Source organism: Rhea americana, unplaced genomic scaffold (assembly GCF_003343005.1).
Source record: "Rhea americana isolate MKP2758 unplaced genomic scaffold, rheAme1 scaffold_353, whole genome shotgun sequence".
NCBI classification, from domain to species: Eukaryota; Metazoa; Chordata; class Aves; order Rheiformes; family Rheidae; genus Rhea; species Rhea americana.
In genome coordinates, this window is record NW_028186483.1 from 18,052 (window position 1) to 34,408 (window position 16,357).

The 16,357-nt window shown below is 38.7% G+C and overlaps 1 protein-coding gene across 1 annotated transcript in view; it reads left to right on the forward strand.

The window, feature by feature from the left end:
* The window catches only part of TRIO (trio Rho guanine nucleotide exchange factor), a gene marked incomplete at its 5' end in the record, with an annotated part of 101,333 nt that overhangs the window by 18,002 nt on the left and 66,974 nt on the right, over window positions 1-16,357 (forward strand). The window contains one exon of the mRNA XM_085311993.1: window positions 8,189-8,432. Within this exon, the coding sequence (XP_085168119.1) occupies window positions 8,189-8,432 (244 nt within the window). The remainder of the gene's footprint in view (window positions 1-8,188; window positions 8,433-16,357) is intronic.

Below are 16,357 nucleotides of genomic sequence, written 5' to 3' on the forward strand. Positions count from 1 at the left end.
AAGAAAAAAAAAGAAAGAGGAAAAAAAAGATGCAATGGGGGGACTAGAGAGATTGTCTAAATAAAATAGATCATAAGGAAATTCTGTTTATTCCAAACTTGAATCTTCTGCCTTATGCAGATTGTTCAAAGCTTTGGCTCAATTTAAAAATAAAGTTTTATTCTCTGTGAAATGTGATACCTAGGGCACTTTTATTTTCTTGACCTCTGTCTCAGCTGGCCTTTCTGACATACCATCTGTTGTTTTTACTAGCTTTGTCATGGCCATGTGGTTGGTCTTGTGAGGGCAAAAATCCCATCCCCATGCTCATGCATTAGAGGGTGGGTGTGTTCTCCTGCCACATGACAGCTAATGCAAATCGCAAATTAAAGCGGAGTAGCCCACAATGCTACCATATGATACTAGTGCTAGCGTTTCCTTCATGTTTGCCTATGGATTTTAGCTGGGTTATCCCTTAAAGCAGGCATAACCAAAACTTTTCATGGATAGAAGACAGAAATCAAAAGAGTGAAGATTCTTCTATGAAGTGTGTGTGTTTGGAGTTAAAAAACGACTTCTGGGAAGTGAGAAGTTTAATGACCTCGGAGGGAGGCAGAGATGGAAAATAGGCGTTTATCAACTAGGAAATGAGTAAGAAAATAAACTGCTTAGTAAATTACTTGAAAACATTTTTGGTGAGGTTGACCTATTGTCTCATTGAATAAAATTGGTCTGAAGAGCTACTCAAACTACACAGATAAATAATCAATGTATTATAGGCAGCTAAGTGTATAGATTCTCACAATAATGTTTCAACAATTCCCATAGTTATCTAAAAGAGTTCTAATTTTCTGTACTTTTGCATGTCACATAAAGACTATGTTCCCCCCCCCCATATGAAAAAGAGAGGAGGACAGAAAAAAGGAAATAAAAAAGTATTTAGAGTTCCTCTGTTATTGGCAAAAATAGCCTATGCTTCAGCCTTGTGTATTTGTGCTGAAATGTTCTGTAGTCTTTGGTGGTTTCTTCTGGGGATATTTTGTAAGTCTCTGAGCAGCTAAATAAGAATGGAAAGTATARAGCAGCAACACAAAAGCCACCGAAAGATTCTTTTCCTGCTCTAGGCAATGATTTTTCCAACAGATATCCCCAGAAGAAACCACCAAAGACTACAGAACATTTCAGCACAAATACACAAGGCTGAAGCATAGGCTATTTTTGCCAATAACAGAGGAACTCTAAATACTTTTTTATTTCCTTTTTTCTGTCCTCCTCTCTTTTTCATATGGGGGGGGGGAACATAGTCTTTATGTGACATGCAAAAGTACAGAAAATTAGAACTCTTTTAGATAACTATGGGAATTGTTGAAACATTATTGTGAGAATCTATAACCTGTACTGAGAAAGAGACTGATGCATATTATGTGTTCTTAAAAGTTTGGCTTTGGCTTGGTTTGTCTAACACACAGCACCTCTGATTTCCCTGGTCATTGGTGGAGATAACAGGCTATCTGAGCACAGTCTGGCTGGATTGTGCTTTGGTTCACACTGAGGGGCTGCAATCCATCCTAGCAAGCTCAACCATTGCTCCTCCTCAGTTGTTTACGATGTAGTATTTACGGGGGAATAGCGTGGCTTGTCTCCCATTGCTCTTCACAGTACTATTTCATGCATCATGTGAGAATTATTAACAGAGCTAGCCAGGTGAAATGCCCTCAGGATTGTCTTTCAGTCTGACATGAAGAGGAGTCCAAGCTTCTTACCAACAAATTGTTTAACAGGAATTATAATTTAAAGGAAGGAGAGAGTTTCTAAATATTTACCAGACAAATTAAAATTTAAAGTTGGTTAATGAACTTGGTGAAGTTCTTAAAGTAGCTTAGAGTTTTTGTGTTAGTGTATAAAATTTTWGATAGACTTTTCTTTGACAGGGCGAACAGACAGATTTATATTGAAGACTGAGAGATCCCCTGGAAGTTGCTTTTGTTATGTATAGCATGTATCTGAGGAAAGGTGTTACTGTTTGTGCACTTCGTAAAAGTGTATGAATTAACAAGATATCTTTGTTTAATGTTTCTGGCATATATTTTGATTTGAATATGAAGGAGAGAATTTTTTAAAGTGCTTAAAAATATAAAATAGAAATTACTAAGGAACAGTAACAGGCAGAAGGCCAGTGAAATCTGTAGGATATGTTGACACTTGCTGAATGTGAAGTAACCTCTCACTTTATATGTTAAGAATTCTTTATCTGCAGTCCCTTTGGGGGTTAGAATTGACTCTTGTTTTTCTCAGTCTAAAAGCCTAAAATATGTTTGGATGTCTTACAGAGAATGGAGCAAAATGGTTTAGGGATTTTAGGTGCTGTTGATGTGGTTAGCCAGAAGGAACAATGGGACTTTTCAGTCACATTCATTAAAATTGGAACAGGTCCCAAACAGAGCTGGGATTCCARATTGAGAAACATTAAAAATATCAACTAATTTAAAATAGCATCAAGCAAGTGGTGAAACTGTTTAGCACAGCATCACTGACTATGCTGTTGCTGAACATTTATGTGTTCACCTATGTCCAGCTTTATAGTTTAAAAAAAGACCAAACAAATCATTTTAAAAAAGCATCTCATAGTAATCAACAGTGAAGTAAAATCATTTACATGTTTTCCAATTATATGTTCAGACTATTGACTCTCTTTCAACACTGTTTTGGTTAGAAGTTCAAAGTTGTTACACAAAGAGACTATCAAGAATGAAATCCTTTATCCAAAACTCAATATTCTTCTTCATCTCCTCAGACATCTACATTGAAAGAGCTAAAATTCTTTAGCCTGGAAGTAAGTGGTTGAGTGTTGTCCAGTAGAACAACTACTCTTTGTGTCCTGTTTTCTAACATCTTTGGAAATACCTCAACCACTGAGAATAACTTCATGATTAGCTGCTACTTCTTCTGCACCCTGGCATTTTGAGTTAGAATTGTAACTTTTGGTTGTTGGCTCTAGTTTTGCGTGTTGATTTTCATTAATGATTGGGATGATGCAATAGTTGGTATGTTTATAAAGCTGACATCCCTCCCAGTTTATTGTCATCTGAAAACTGTATTGGAAGACAGGATTAGAATTCAAAAATGTCTTGGCAAAAACGAGAAATGGATTGTCAAAATGCTGTTCAATTTAATAGGGACACATTTGAGTTATTGTGAATAGGTGGAAATAATTAACTGCTAACAAAGATGACAAGAGGGCTGACAAGTTTTTGAGAAGAAGCTCTAGTTTTGGAGGATTTCAAGCTGAACATAATTTAACAATATGATGCAATTATAGAAATGGGAAAAAAGAAACTGGGATGTACAAACAGGAAGCAAAGCTGTAATACAGTCCTTAGCCTTTACTCAGCCCTCCTAAGTCATCTGCTAGATATTGCAAGCAGTTTGCCTTTCAGTAAAGGTGTGGGCCACTGGAACAGATTCCAGGAAGAGAAAAACAAACTTTGTAGGTGATCTACTAAACGAAACTTATAATGAAAGACAGAATAGTTGGAGTTGTTGAGCCTAAAGAAAAAAGGCAGAAGGAAGAACTTGCGGTCTTCAACTATGCAAAAAGCTGCTGTGCAGAAGTATGGGCCAGTCTTTAACCTATATTTTAGTGGATGGGATAAAAGAAAACTAGTTTTGAAGGTGGAGGAACACTCATCACTGGAGRTCTTTGGGATCAGTTTGGTAAATGATAATGATGAGTCGTGTAGATGTAGTTCATCATGCTCTGGAGGAAGAGAAAGCATGGACTAGATAATATTAAAGAGTGGTAGAAAGTGATCTTAAGAAGTTATCTCCCTTGTGTTAGGAAGTTCTCTGGTATATTCCCATATATTGCAGGACAAGCTGATATACATCTATAGCAGTAGCCCATCCTGAAGTACTGGAAGGTATAAAGCAGTCCAGGATGAAATCTAAACATTCTTTTTGCTCTGTCAAAGCCTCTCGGTTTTCACAGTGAGTGCTCTTGCTGTACCCTTTCAGTAAATATTTCCCTCTCCACCTTTTGCAGCATTCTTCCCACTCCCATTCTGTAGCGGTGTAGCTGGCATTTTCAGGTGACCTAATGAATAGGAGATGACACTCTGCCCATTCATTCCCTAGCCTCAGAGATGGACCTGATTTTAATGTCCTGTTCTGAACTTTATTCAGCACATAGGAAACGAAACAGACTGAAGGAAACAAAGCTGTGGCCCTGTTAGATCCCTTCACACTTGTGTTAGCTTAGCAGGTAGTAACAAGAAACAATCCAGATTACTATTACAGTAAATGAGAAAGTGAGAGGTTTTTAGAAAAAGTTATCACAGTGTGTTATCTTAAGTAGCAGAGGTCCTGCTAGGTACTCTGCATGGTTGTGGAGCAGTATTTTATTTTTAACTGTCTTTTGTGCCCAGCTGGTAACATTTTGTACTGCTTTCTATTTGAAGTGACATTTCATTCACATGCTTCTTTAAGCTTGTGTGTAGTACTTTGGGTAAGAGAAAAAGGACCAAAGCAGCAGGAGGCGACCAAGTATGTAGTTTCTGCCAGCTGAGAACACAGAAGAGAAAAGGCTGTCATCAGCAGAAGAGCTTCTAGTCTTCTCTTTTAGTAAAAACAAGACGTGTTTCTGAACACACACCTCTTTTCATAGTCAAAAACCAAGTCTGGGAAGCTGCCTGGTCAAATCCTAATAGTCTTATTTGAGATAGAATTTGTGTCTCCCCTGTCTTTTCTCCCACAATGTACTTGTTTCCATTTTAAAAACAAGTTATAGATTTTCACACTTGAAAATATCTGGGAAATTTTATGAGATGCTCTCTTGTTTTTTCTTTTTCCTTTTCCTTAATAGAGAATTAAAATAAGGCACTAAATTTAACATGCACTCCGGAGACGAGGTAGTGTGGCCTGATGGAAGAGCTATTGCACTCAGCAGCACTCTAGCAGTAGTGATTTTTTCAGGGAATGGATGGCAGACGAACGCTTAGTGTAGTGTCTCTGAATTCAGCAAACACTACAAATGTGTTTAGCCAGAGAAYGTGCACTATATTTTTTTTTCTCTCCATAAATGACAGTGATTAAAAGGCCGCAGAGATGAACATAGATGCTGAGCGTTAATTTCAACAACTGCAAGACACCCTGTCCCAAGATTAGTTGTTTAATTAAACCCTGCACCTTTTTAATCTGCAGTTCTATTTCTGTCTGCCTTTTGTTTCTCATCTAGTCTCTGTCTCTCCAGTTGCCATGTTTCAGACATAGCCTTGTTTATTTTTGTCATGCACGATTAATTCATTTTACACAAAAGATATCCTGAAAAGGACAGATAAAGTAAATAAAAACTCTTGTTCAGCCTAAACTTGAGTTTAGGTGATTGAATAACTCTAACTGTTCTCTTTGGAGCAAGTCAGTCTCCCGGTTCTGCTGTGCCTCTCTCTCTCCCCTCCAGCCAGCCTAGTGCCTTGCCAAAACTGTCCAGCAACAGCTGTTGAGCAATGCAGTTAATCACAGACACTCYTTGCTCTCCAACTGCATTTAATCAGTACAAAAGATGAATCCACTTTCAGAAAGCATGTTATGGAGAGAAAAAAAGGGCAGTGAAATGAAGAACAGTGCTTTCTAACTGCCAGGGCTACAGGGAGGATGAATGGCTGTTATCTCAAAGGTGGGGTAGTTTAGTTTCTTCGTGATCATAACTTACGCTTAGAGACGAGCTGTGAGGAGTACAGGATTGTTTTGGGTGTGTTAGTCAGCAGTAGAAAAGCCCTGCACTAAGTTGCATCTCAGAATGTGCAATTTGTGCATGTTTGCAAATGGGATGCAACAACCCCTTGAATGCAGGAAGTGCGTGCGGTGTGCTGAAGTGTGAGTGAATATTGAGATTCGGCGGAATACTGACCAACTAGGATATCCCATTCCCACATAGTCTCAATGACTAGTTTATACTTCAGTAGTCTCTGACATAGCTAGTGACAATCTTTGTCTATTTTTTCCTTTAACTCAATACCATTTAGAGTACTTACTGAACATCAAGTCTAGGAACTTAGGGTTTTTTTTGTTAAGAGAAGGAAAAAAAAAACACCTCTATTACAGCCAAAAGCCTCTGGTCACAAAGTATATTTTAATCTGTATTTGCAGGAAGTAGAGGGTCAGAAAAGCAAGTAGAGCACCAGAGCTATGTTCCTGTGAGTATTTAGRAGAAAATATCATGCCTAGATGCAATTTCTGAAAAGTCTCTACTTATTACTGTATTGTTTCTTGCAGTGACTAGGGAAAGGCTATAGACCTCCCTGAGAAAAATTTAAGGTCTGCATTGAACACCTCATGAAGTCATACTCCACTGGCTTTCTCATAGACCYCATCAGGCATACAGATGTTTTCAATTGTTTCTGAGTTTGTCTGAAGAAGGCTGTAACATAAATCAATACCAGAAAATAAGGGAAAGTGCTCTACTTTTTCCCCTTTGACATAGTTTATAATGACTAAAAACTAATATAACATGGAGGAAGAGGGGGAAGGGAACAAAAAACTTTTAGTGAGGGAGAAAGGTAGCATATTTTGAAGATGTATACCTCATAATTTGGGTATCGAGGCTGCCTGGAGAGAGGTAGTAAAAGCAAGGTGATTAATTTTTAGCCTGAATCTAAATGAGTGCAGCCTGATTTATTTTTCTTAAATGCTAGATATACAAGGGTTTTCTGCCCTTCTTATCCCCTGCATCCTCCTGCAAAGTGAAATTTTTCCTTCTTTGTGTGTACCCACACAAGTAAGGACAGCTGGTGAGAGAGGAAGAGAGCATGGGAAAGCTTTGGAGCTGCTCCAGGCTGTCTGCTGGGAGCCATGGCCTATGGCTGGTTGCAAGCTTGGGAAAGAGAAGGCTGGAATTAGCCTTTGAGTCTTACTGCCTTTTTGTTGCTTTTGTTGTCCACTCTAAAATTTGCACTCGACAATAAATAATGGCATTCTAGTAAAATTTGCACTTGACRTTTCACTTGAAGACTTTTAGTGAAAACATTAAATAATGATGCAAATCTCGTCTCTCCTTTTCTCAGAGCTCATGGCACTTAGCTGGCAGCCAGATAAGAGCATAAATGGAGCAATAGTCAAAACGCACTGTGGCAGGAATCATGTATAGTATGTTGGTGTAGTGTATGCTTCCATATTTGCTACAGAGTTCTCACTGAGTAGTTGTCTGAGTGCGGTGTTGCAGTTGTTTGAGTTGGAGTTTAATGACTTGGTCTGCGATGCTGAATCCTTAAAGTTGCATACCGTCTGAGATCAAATAGGAATTTTGCACTGGAGCAGTCTGAACTTTGGCAGGAGCCATGAGCTGCTATCTCCAGTAACCTGGAGCACACTTGCCATATGCAAGGAGAAGGAATTCTCTGAGCAGTCATTGTTTAATTAAGTTGGATATATGTTCTGACTCTGAGCAATCTTAGGAGCTTTGAAAAATTCACATAATAATTTTCATTTTATATCAAAACAGATGAAACAAAGAAAAGAAACAAGTTTAGGCAAAATAATTCTAATGAGGTGTTTTGGGTGGCAGGAGAGGGACCATGAGCTTTCCTTCTCTTAATTCAATTTTGTGTGCGTACATTTGGGGAATCAGCCAAAAGGTGAAAATCAAGGGACTATGGGGGGTTCTCTATGGGAGTTAAGTATTTGTGAGTCGTATAGGAAGAAGTTTATGCTGATTTTTGTATTTATATATGGTATATCCTAAGTGATTTTGTGACCTGTTTGTGTAGAAAGTAAACTGTGAGAGGAGTGAGAATGGGCCACTTAGCTTATTCAAACTAGGTGACTTTCTCCTTTTAAATTACCAGATCTAAAGCTGGTGAGTGATTGTATCTAGCAATATCTGGCTTTTTGTTGCCAATTATCACCTATATGTATTCTGAAGTGACAGCTCCTTCAGCTTTTAGGGTAGCAAGTTTAGCAAGAAAAACAGCTTAAATCCTCCACCCAACACTGTCACAACCAGTGTGCTTTGAACACAGGCAGAAACGAGCAGAGTTAAGATCTCTAGTAAAATGTTGGAACCGTCTTATTTAGAAATTATCTCCTCTTGACATGGAAAGTCCCAGAAGCACCCAAAACATGCATGCTGACAGGAATGCTAACTAGGTAATGATGCATGTCTGAAGGGGTGATCACGAGTGTTCATCTGGCTTCTGGTTTTTGCTGTTCCTCACAGCTCTCCGGCGGGTGCGAGCTGACGGTGGTCATCCACGACTTCACTGCCTGCAACAGCAATGAGCTGACGATCCGCCGGGGTCAGACCGTAGAGGTACTGGAGAGGCCCCACGACAAGCCGGACTGGTGCCTGGTGCGTACGACGGATCGGTCACCGGCAGCGGAAGGGCTGGTCCCCTGTGGCTCCCTCTGCATCGCTCACTCTCGCAGCAGCATGGAGATGGAGGGGATTTTCAACCACAAAGGTAGGAATCCGTAAAAACAAAACGTAGCCATCAACAGGACAAGTTTTGGGTAATGTGGCATTATCACGTCTTCTTACTGCAGTGAAAAAGGTAAATATGCACATCCATGCTTACTGGCACTGGCATTGGTTGTTTGGGCAGCTATATTTTATTTAACCATGTTTTCCAGAGCAGCCATGGCAAAATTCTTTCCCTTTTCCAGTGCCGCTCTGAAATCTTTGTTTGTTTTTCCCCCAGAGGCATGAAAGAATGCACTTCTGAAGGGTGCAATAAAAATCAGTTAATTTTTGGATGATTTTAAGGTTTTGCTATGCTGCAGTTCCTTTGCTCAGTTTCTTCTATTAGGAGCGGGCATAGTGGGAACTTCCTGAATGCAAGGTGATAAACGAAAAGTCTGAAGTATTTAGCTGTGTAGATGAAATACTTTGGCCTCCTGTATRCTATAACCTTTTGGGTGGAGAAAGTTTGCAGCTGTTTTGGTGATAAAATTGGAAATGATATTTAGATTTCACTAGAACATTACTTCCTTTGATAGGGGGAGTGAAATTGTGGAAATGTCAACTGTTTTTTGTGAGTGTGTTTGTGTATTTTTTTTTTAAAAAAATGACACTTATAGAATTGATAAAAATCCTGTTTCCTTTGGAGCTAGGGCATTTTACTTTTGAATACAGAGAATTTTATTAAGAGACGCAGACTCTGCTGAGCAGTATATGTTACGTGGAGAGCATTGAGCCTGTCAGATTCCTGAGAGGCTCTGTGTAATGGACACAAAACTATTTGCCTCTTTAAGAGGGAAAACGTTTTGTCTCTTAATCTGTATTTCTTTCTTCCTCTAGCATTTGTATGAGAGAAATGGGGTGGAAAATTAATTTAGTTTGTTTGATATTGCTCTGAAGAGAGCATTAATTAATTGTATTAATAAAGCAAACTGACAAACAAGAAAAGGCTAATGCTAGAATCAAGATTATTGCAGGGTTGCAGTCCTAGGTGACTTCTTTTTCTGCCTCTGCCGTGGGCTTCATGTGTGATGTTGTAGCACATTATGTAAGTCCAAGCAGTTAAAGTGCAATTGTTAATTGTTTATTCCCATTTTGCTTGCTGGGTGTCAGGCTTCAGGAGTTGGAAGTTTGATTGGTAAAACTTCCCATGCACGTGACTGCTGCTGAAGTCAGTGTGAACCGTTTTGAACATGCAAACTCCTGTATACTGTTAAGTCATCTGAAAAAGATGGGCTTCGTACAGCACTTGAAACTGTTGGATGCTTCTGACTACAGTTTCTGCATCATCACTCTGTCCCCTGAAAGAGTTTGATGGTGCTCATTTATTTCACAGAGAGATTACAAAAATTAAGCAAAATTAGTAGAGTGTTTTGATTTTATTTTTTTCTCCTGTAGTGAAAAGTACTTCTAACAGTCCCACAGAGGAATTGCTCATTCTTTCTCAAATGCTGCATTTGGTTGAATATCTCTAAACAAAGCATTGGGGAATATGCTAATCAGAGGAGTGGGAAAAAAATTGATGATCATAGTTTTTAAGTATTGTTTATTGTGGGCATTGATTGAAGTAGGAGTTTCTTGGAAAAAGAACAAGTGAATGACTTGCATAATTTAAGGTAGTCTCTCGTTCACTTGAGTGGGTAACTTTCAAATGTCGTATTTCCCCAATTGTTAGTACTTTATTCCAGAACTTTAATCTTTTTAATATAGATGGGTGTTTTGTCTATAATGCAGTAAAACTTCCACATTCCAAAAACATTCCAGTTTTTGAATGATTCAGCAAAGAGGATATTGGCTTCTGCAGTGTGCAGGTCTGAAAATAAGTGATGTATCAGGCCCAGTGTGTAAGCATCAAGTCTAGGTAATTCTGTACAGCTCCTGGGTTAAGTTACACCAAGCAGATGTGACACAAGCTGCTGTAAGAGGACGCCTTAAAGCAGAAAGGTTTTACATAACTACAAAGGAAAATGGTAAAGCAGAAARGTTTTACATAAYTACAAAGGAAAATGGGAGATAATCCACCACTTCACCACCAGGAGTGGGAGAGATGGCAGAGGTGGCTGCTTGGGGCTTTTTTGAGCATTTAGCTTATATAAATGAAGGACGTTAGTAAGTGAATTAGTTTGCATGCTTTTCAGTATCATTTGCACTCCATAGTTCTCTTAGTAACATCTTAGTAACATGGGGTTAGGTTTAGCTCAGTTGGTTAGAGCGTGGTGCTGCTAATGCCAAGGTTGCAGGTTCAACCCCTGTATGGGCTATGCTGAGGGTTGGACTAGATGATCTCCAGAGGTTACTTCCAACCTTACCATTCTATGATTCTATTATCTTCTCATCTTAGTAGTTTCTGTAAAACTTACATTCAGTCTGAAACGTGGACTATTTGAAATAGGTTAACCTGAAAGATCACAGTGAAGCCTAGTTCTGACWGCTGATCTTGTTCATTCCTTACTTGTCCACTTTTTCTCTGTCAATCACAAAATGTAACATTCTTTTATTCTCATGTTGTTAGGAGACAAGAGGTAACAGCCCAAAAAATAACCGTGTAGATTTGCCTCTGAAAGTTTGTAGGTGTTACTTGACTTCAAAGTGTGTTTATTATTTGAAGTATCTAAAGTCAACATCAATGGATAAAAAGTTGCATTGTGTTATCTTAAATTTTCAGAGTTTTGTAGCAGTTAAGATAGCAGACAATTTGTTAATAATGGGAAGGACCACATAGAGAAAAGACATTCATTAGATGGATAGTCACTTCAGGGAAAGGCTGATTGCAGATTCCAGACCTCTTGCTCACTCTGCTGGATATGAAATCTATTTTTATAAATTATTTGAGTCATTTAATCAATTTGTCATGCAGTTTACAGATGAGTACATTTTAAAAAAAATCTAAATCCCTTTTATAAGAGAGAAAGACGAGAAGTAAGTGGGTAGTAAAGAGGTTGAATAACAGTTGGCGCACTCTATAAAAAAATAATTGCTGGCTTTGGAAGAACATGTTTTTCACAAGTAATACATAAGGCAATGATTTTTTTCACTCATTCCCCACATGTTATTGGGTATGAGAGAATGTTCTTATTTGATGCTTTTACCCTTTTTAATGAGGTTTCTTTTCACTCTACTTAAAATCCTTTTTATATGGGTAGCCATCTCTTTCCTTTGTTTGCAGGGCATTCACACAGCCACAGAGCTTTGGGTAAAAGGCAAGGGGCAGGATTGCCTGTAGCCAAATTGAACTTCCAACTGAGAAACATTGGCAGGATAGGGCATCACAAACTGTTAACAAATCTCATACCTGTTTAGACAAGTTCACTAACCTTTCCAACTTGACACCTGCTTCTGAGATCTGAAGAATTTGTACTAGTCCTTCATCTTATAGGTGCCGGTGGTTGGAGAGGTGCCTTGGTTTATGAGGTTGACAGTTGCATGTCCATCCACGCTATAAATTTTGGGGGAAAAGAAAGTTGCTAACACTAACTGTCAGCGAGGCATGGCCCAGCTTTCTGATTCAAAGTCTGGCCACAGAGGCCTTCTGGTACCTGAAGGGTAAGGTGGCTGCATGCTGCTGATAATCAAGTACCTGTGTATGTTTGCTCAGACCTGAAAAGTAGGTGACATCTTAATAATGTGGTAACATACCATGCACCACTGCAGGACTGGCTTTTATTTTGATTCGGAGGGTGTGCTCCTCCCTGGTTCTATAAAGGAAAAGTACTAACTGAGCAGTCTGTCTTCTCATCTGTAGTATCTCTACCATAACAAGGAGGATTGAAGAGCTGATGCTATCCAAGGCAGAGCTTGACAGAATTGATCAGAGCTGTGTCTGAAGGTCCTTTCAGTACTTCAAATCTTCCCCTTTTCTTTCACCGAAAGAGAGACACATTTTATAGTTGAGGCCACTGAGTGGGATAAGACGGAAACTTGAAGTTGCCACATTTTTAAGTTTACACTTGCACAACTGGAAAACTTCTCTCCAGAAGGGTAATCTTAGATGGAAGGGGAGAGAGTGAAGGTAAAATGTGTTGTATATGATCAAGAGCTTTGAAAGTAGCAACTGAGAAATGACATGTTTTCATTTTGAATCCAAACATTGTCGTGTAGGGAGAGAAAGCTCTGAACAACAGCAGCGCAGAGAGTTTGGTCAAGTAAAATGGGGATCCAGCTTGGATAGTTGAAGAAGGGCTCTCTACTTCAAGTGGAAGTAAAGAAGGGCAAAGACAATGACTTAAGCAGCAGTTGTTTGTTTAAAAGCAGAGGGAGGCTATCGAAGGGGAAGATTTGTTGTTTTAAGCCCGTAGGTCAGCAAAGCGTGGGCCATGAATTGGGACTGAGTTCCCCCCACCACCAWGGCCACGGGCCAGGCGCTGCCTGGGAGACCGCCTGACATTGTTTGCAGCTGCAGGAAATGAAAAAGCTCCAGCCGAGGCCAGCAGGGAAAGTCGCTGGTAGCAGTGCTGAGGTACAATACTTGCTGTATTGCGTTGCCTTGGGGCCTTGAGGTTATCAGGATGGGATAAAGAAAAGGGATCAACTTCTGCTGCATAGCCAGTTTGGATCAGATGCAGAAAATTATATTGAGCAATATGCTCTAATAGATCATGCCACTAAACTTTAATCAAGGAATTATATTTCATGTTGAATCAGCTGCTTCCTAATAATTCCAAATAACAGGTTTTTCATCCAGACAGTTAGCTGTTAGTAAGCCTCATAAGGCTTTCTCACCTGATGCTGCAAAACTCAGCAGTCAGATAGACCTACTGTTCTGCTGGCCCAAATTAGCAAATAAATCAGAAAAGCCTTACTGCATTTTTGGTTCACCTAGTTGTCAAGTATATTTGAACTTGTGCAGAGGTGCAGGCATTTTATTAACTGAAGTTCAAGTTCTTATTATCAGTTGTTTTGAAAGCCTATCAAATCATAAACTTCCATGTAATCACAAATATTTTCCTAAGAGATGTTATTAGGCTAATAACTACAGAGATAGTTTATTAATGTGTGCGTATGTCTTTTTAAACCACGTTCCTGTGCTTTGGTTCAGGAAATAAAAAAAAAATCAAAAAAGCTACAATATAAAAGTAGACCAAGAACTCTGTATCCTGACTTCCCCCCTTGTGATTTTCAATTGAGTTTGCAGTTAAGAGCATATTTTGAGCGTAAGTAAACTTAAATAAAATATCAGCCATCGACTGTTCTATTAGATCATAACCGTTACATAGAGCTTTATGGCCAAGCCATATCAGATGGTTGGAGTTAACAACCAAATTCTAATTCTCCCATAAATAAGCAGCAAGATTTGTATGAATTGGTTCCCTTACACTTTTCAGCCCTAAACTGTCATGAGTTGTAAAGATTTTAATGAATATCACAGTTTAAATTTCTAGAAGAGGTCTGTATAAATCAAGTTTGTGTGTGCTCTGAAACTTCAGAGGATTGCTTTCTACATAAATCTGCCACTAACTAATGCAATATTCTTTTACCATAACTCAATCCAGAAAGACTTGTCAGGTATATCTGTATTTTCCATGTTGACTCTATTTGGGGGTGTGAGTATGTGGTTACTTTATCTCTGAAATTTTTGTACAGTGGTAAYGAGAACTTTTTGTCCTATTTGGGAATTCAACATTATATCTGAGAGAGGGAAGAAATTTCTGTTTCTGTCTCAAACATACTTTTGGTCCCAGGCAGCTGACAAATTTATTTCTCTTATAAATCTTAGCTGGAAAGGAAATCAATATGTAAAAAGTATCTGCTTCAGAACAGATGTATTTGCACAGCTGATCTTTGGATGGTATAARGTGGATATAAACCAACAACTCTGATGGCTTTAGATTGCTCAAGGGAGTTGTTACTTTGCTTGCAATTAGCCTTTCTCTGACAGCAATTTCCCTTCCTAACCAAGATTTTGAGGCAGAACAGAGTAAAAACTGAAATTATGTGCTACAACTATCRCTAATATGTTGCAACTGAAGGAAAACGTCCTGGAATGTTGTTTATTTTACATGACTGTCCCTTTTCAGGTGCAACAAATTGTTAAAAAGTTGCTTCAGTGTTAGGAATTGCTTCCTGAGGGTATCTTTGTTATCCTTATTTTGTTTTGGATTAAGCAAAACTTCAGAGYTTATGCTGACCTGCTGAAAGTAACTGCAGAACTTCTCTTTCACTTAAGTGAGTAGCTTGATGAAAAAAGGGAGAGTAGGGCTAAAAAGCAGCTTTGGAGAAGTAAAGGTGCTCTTACGGACATAGAGTTGTCACGGCTGCATGGCAACTGTCTTGTTTTGACAGGCAATGAGGAGTTCTTGGTGTATCTAGGTATTCTGTACCTAGTCTTGCTGTTCATGAGTTTACGTTCTGTCACAGAGCTGTGTAATACTGACAGTGGCCGTGAGGTCTTCTGTTCTTTTTCTGACAGTCTAGTTTTCAAGCATTTTTGCTACTTGTGCTAGTATTCTTAAATTTGGTATTAGGAGGGGTATCTGTGTATCTTCCACTTAGTGGAGAGTTGCAAATGGGTGAGGAGATGGCTCAGGTGGATATTCTTGTGCGCCTTGCTGAGGTCATGATGTATCTGCTGCCACATAATTGCCTGAAAACAGAAGCAGCAGAATCTAGCCCAGTGACTTACGCCAATTCTGTTTCTGTGAGGAGGTTGCTGAAAGTATGTTGAGTTAGTTTCACTTTTCCTCTAGTTAAATAATAAGATATTAGTCATTAGTAAACACTACTCATGCTAAACCAGAAATGCTCCATCACTTTTAATGCAGCTATATCCAAGGTTTCTAACAGATGTGCTTGACCTCTTTTGTAAATTGATGGCATTGGTTTCAAATCATCATTATACAATGTTTTTACTACTTTTGATAGTATGAATTCATTGATGCACGTGTAATTCCAGTCTGGGCCATGCTTGCATTTTTTTTAGCTTTCAGAGTTGAGTACAATTAACGAGAGGTGTTTTTCTATCTGGGATAGTTATTGAGCTTAAATATTTGTTTTCTAACATGGAAATTGCACAAAAGTGATAAAATATTCATATCAAATCGTGTGCGTGTGTGTTTGTGTATGTGTGTATATATGTGTGTGTGTGTGTGTGTGTGTAAAGGCTGGCATAAGACGTGAATAGCATTGGAAAAACGTTTTGTAATCCCAGGAAAAGTACTCATAATGTGTTTTTGGAAGCTTGCTGAATGTGTTTTCTAGCCTGGATGTATAATGGTTAATCCTGACAGCAGTAGAAGGCATACAACTGACATGCAGTCAAAATAGTAAAAGCTAATTCAWGTAAGCTTAGTTGTCCCTGATAACCAGAATTTGATAGTCCCATGTCCTGTGATCATAAACCAGTCARGTCCATCCTACTGTATGTTAATCACTCACAATATAGCAGAAATAAAGTTCCTGTTACAAGAAACTTTTAAAGGGCTGTCAGGTTTTTAGGAACAGACTGGACAAATCCATGAGTAATTTGCTCTGATCCCAGCTATGAGCAGAAGGTGGACTAGATGAATTCCTAAGGTCCCTTCTGACCTGAATTATCCCAAGTTAGAAGTTAGAACTGATAGAATGGACTTTTTTTGTTCTAGATGTCTCTTAGAGTCTTGGACTCCCCTCAGTGTCAGTGGGGAGGTCAGAAATGCTTCAGATTTTGACGCAAAATTTATTCATTGCATGGACTAAAAGGAAATAAATTGTAAAAAATCTTTCTGTTCAGGAAGAGTGCTAGTTAATCTCATTGCCCTGTACTGCATGTAATTTTAGCCTTCCTAGACCTATGTTCATTTGTTAATCTGAACTCTAAGGAATCTGTGATAAAGAGATTCCTTAAATACAAAATTTAAGGAAATCTAGTTGCATGTAAGAAGCTGCAAATATGCTAAAGAAAGCTTCTAAGGAAGCAACATTCCTTAGAGCTAGGAAAGTTGAATAGACATGTTG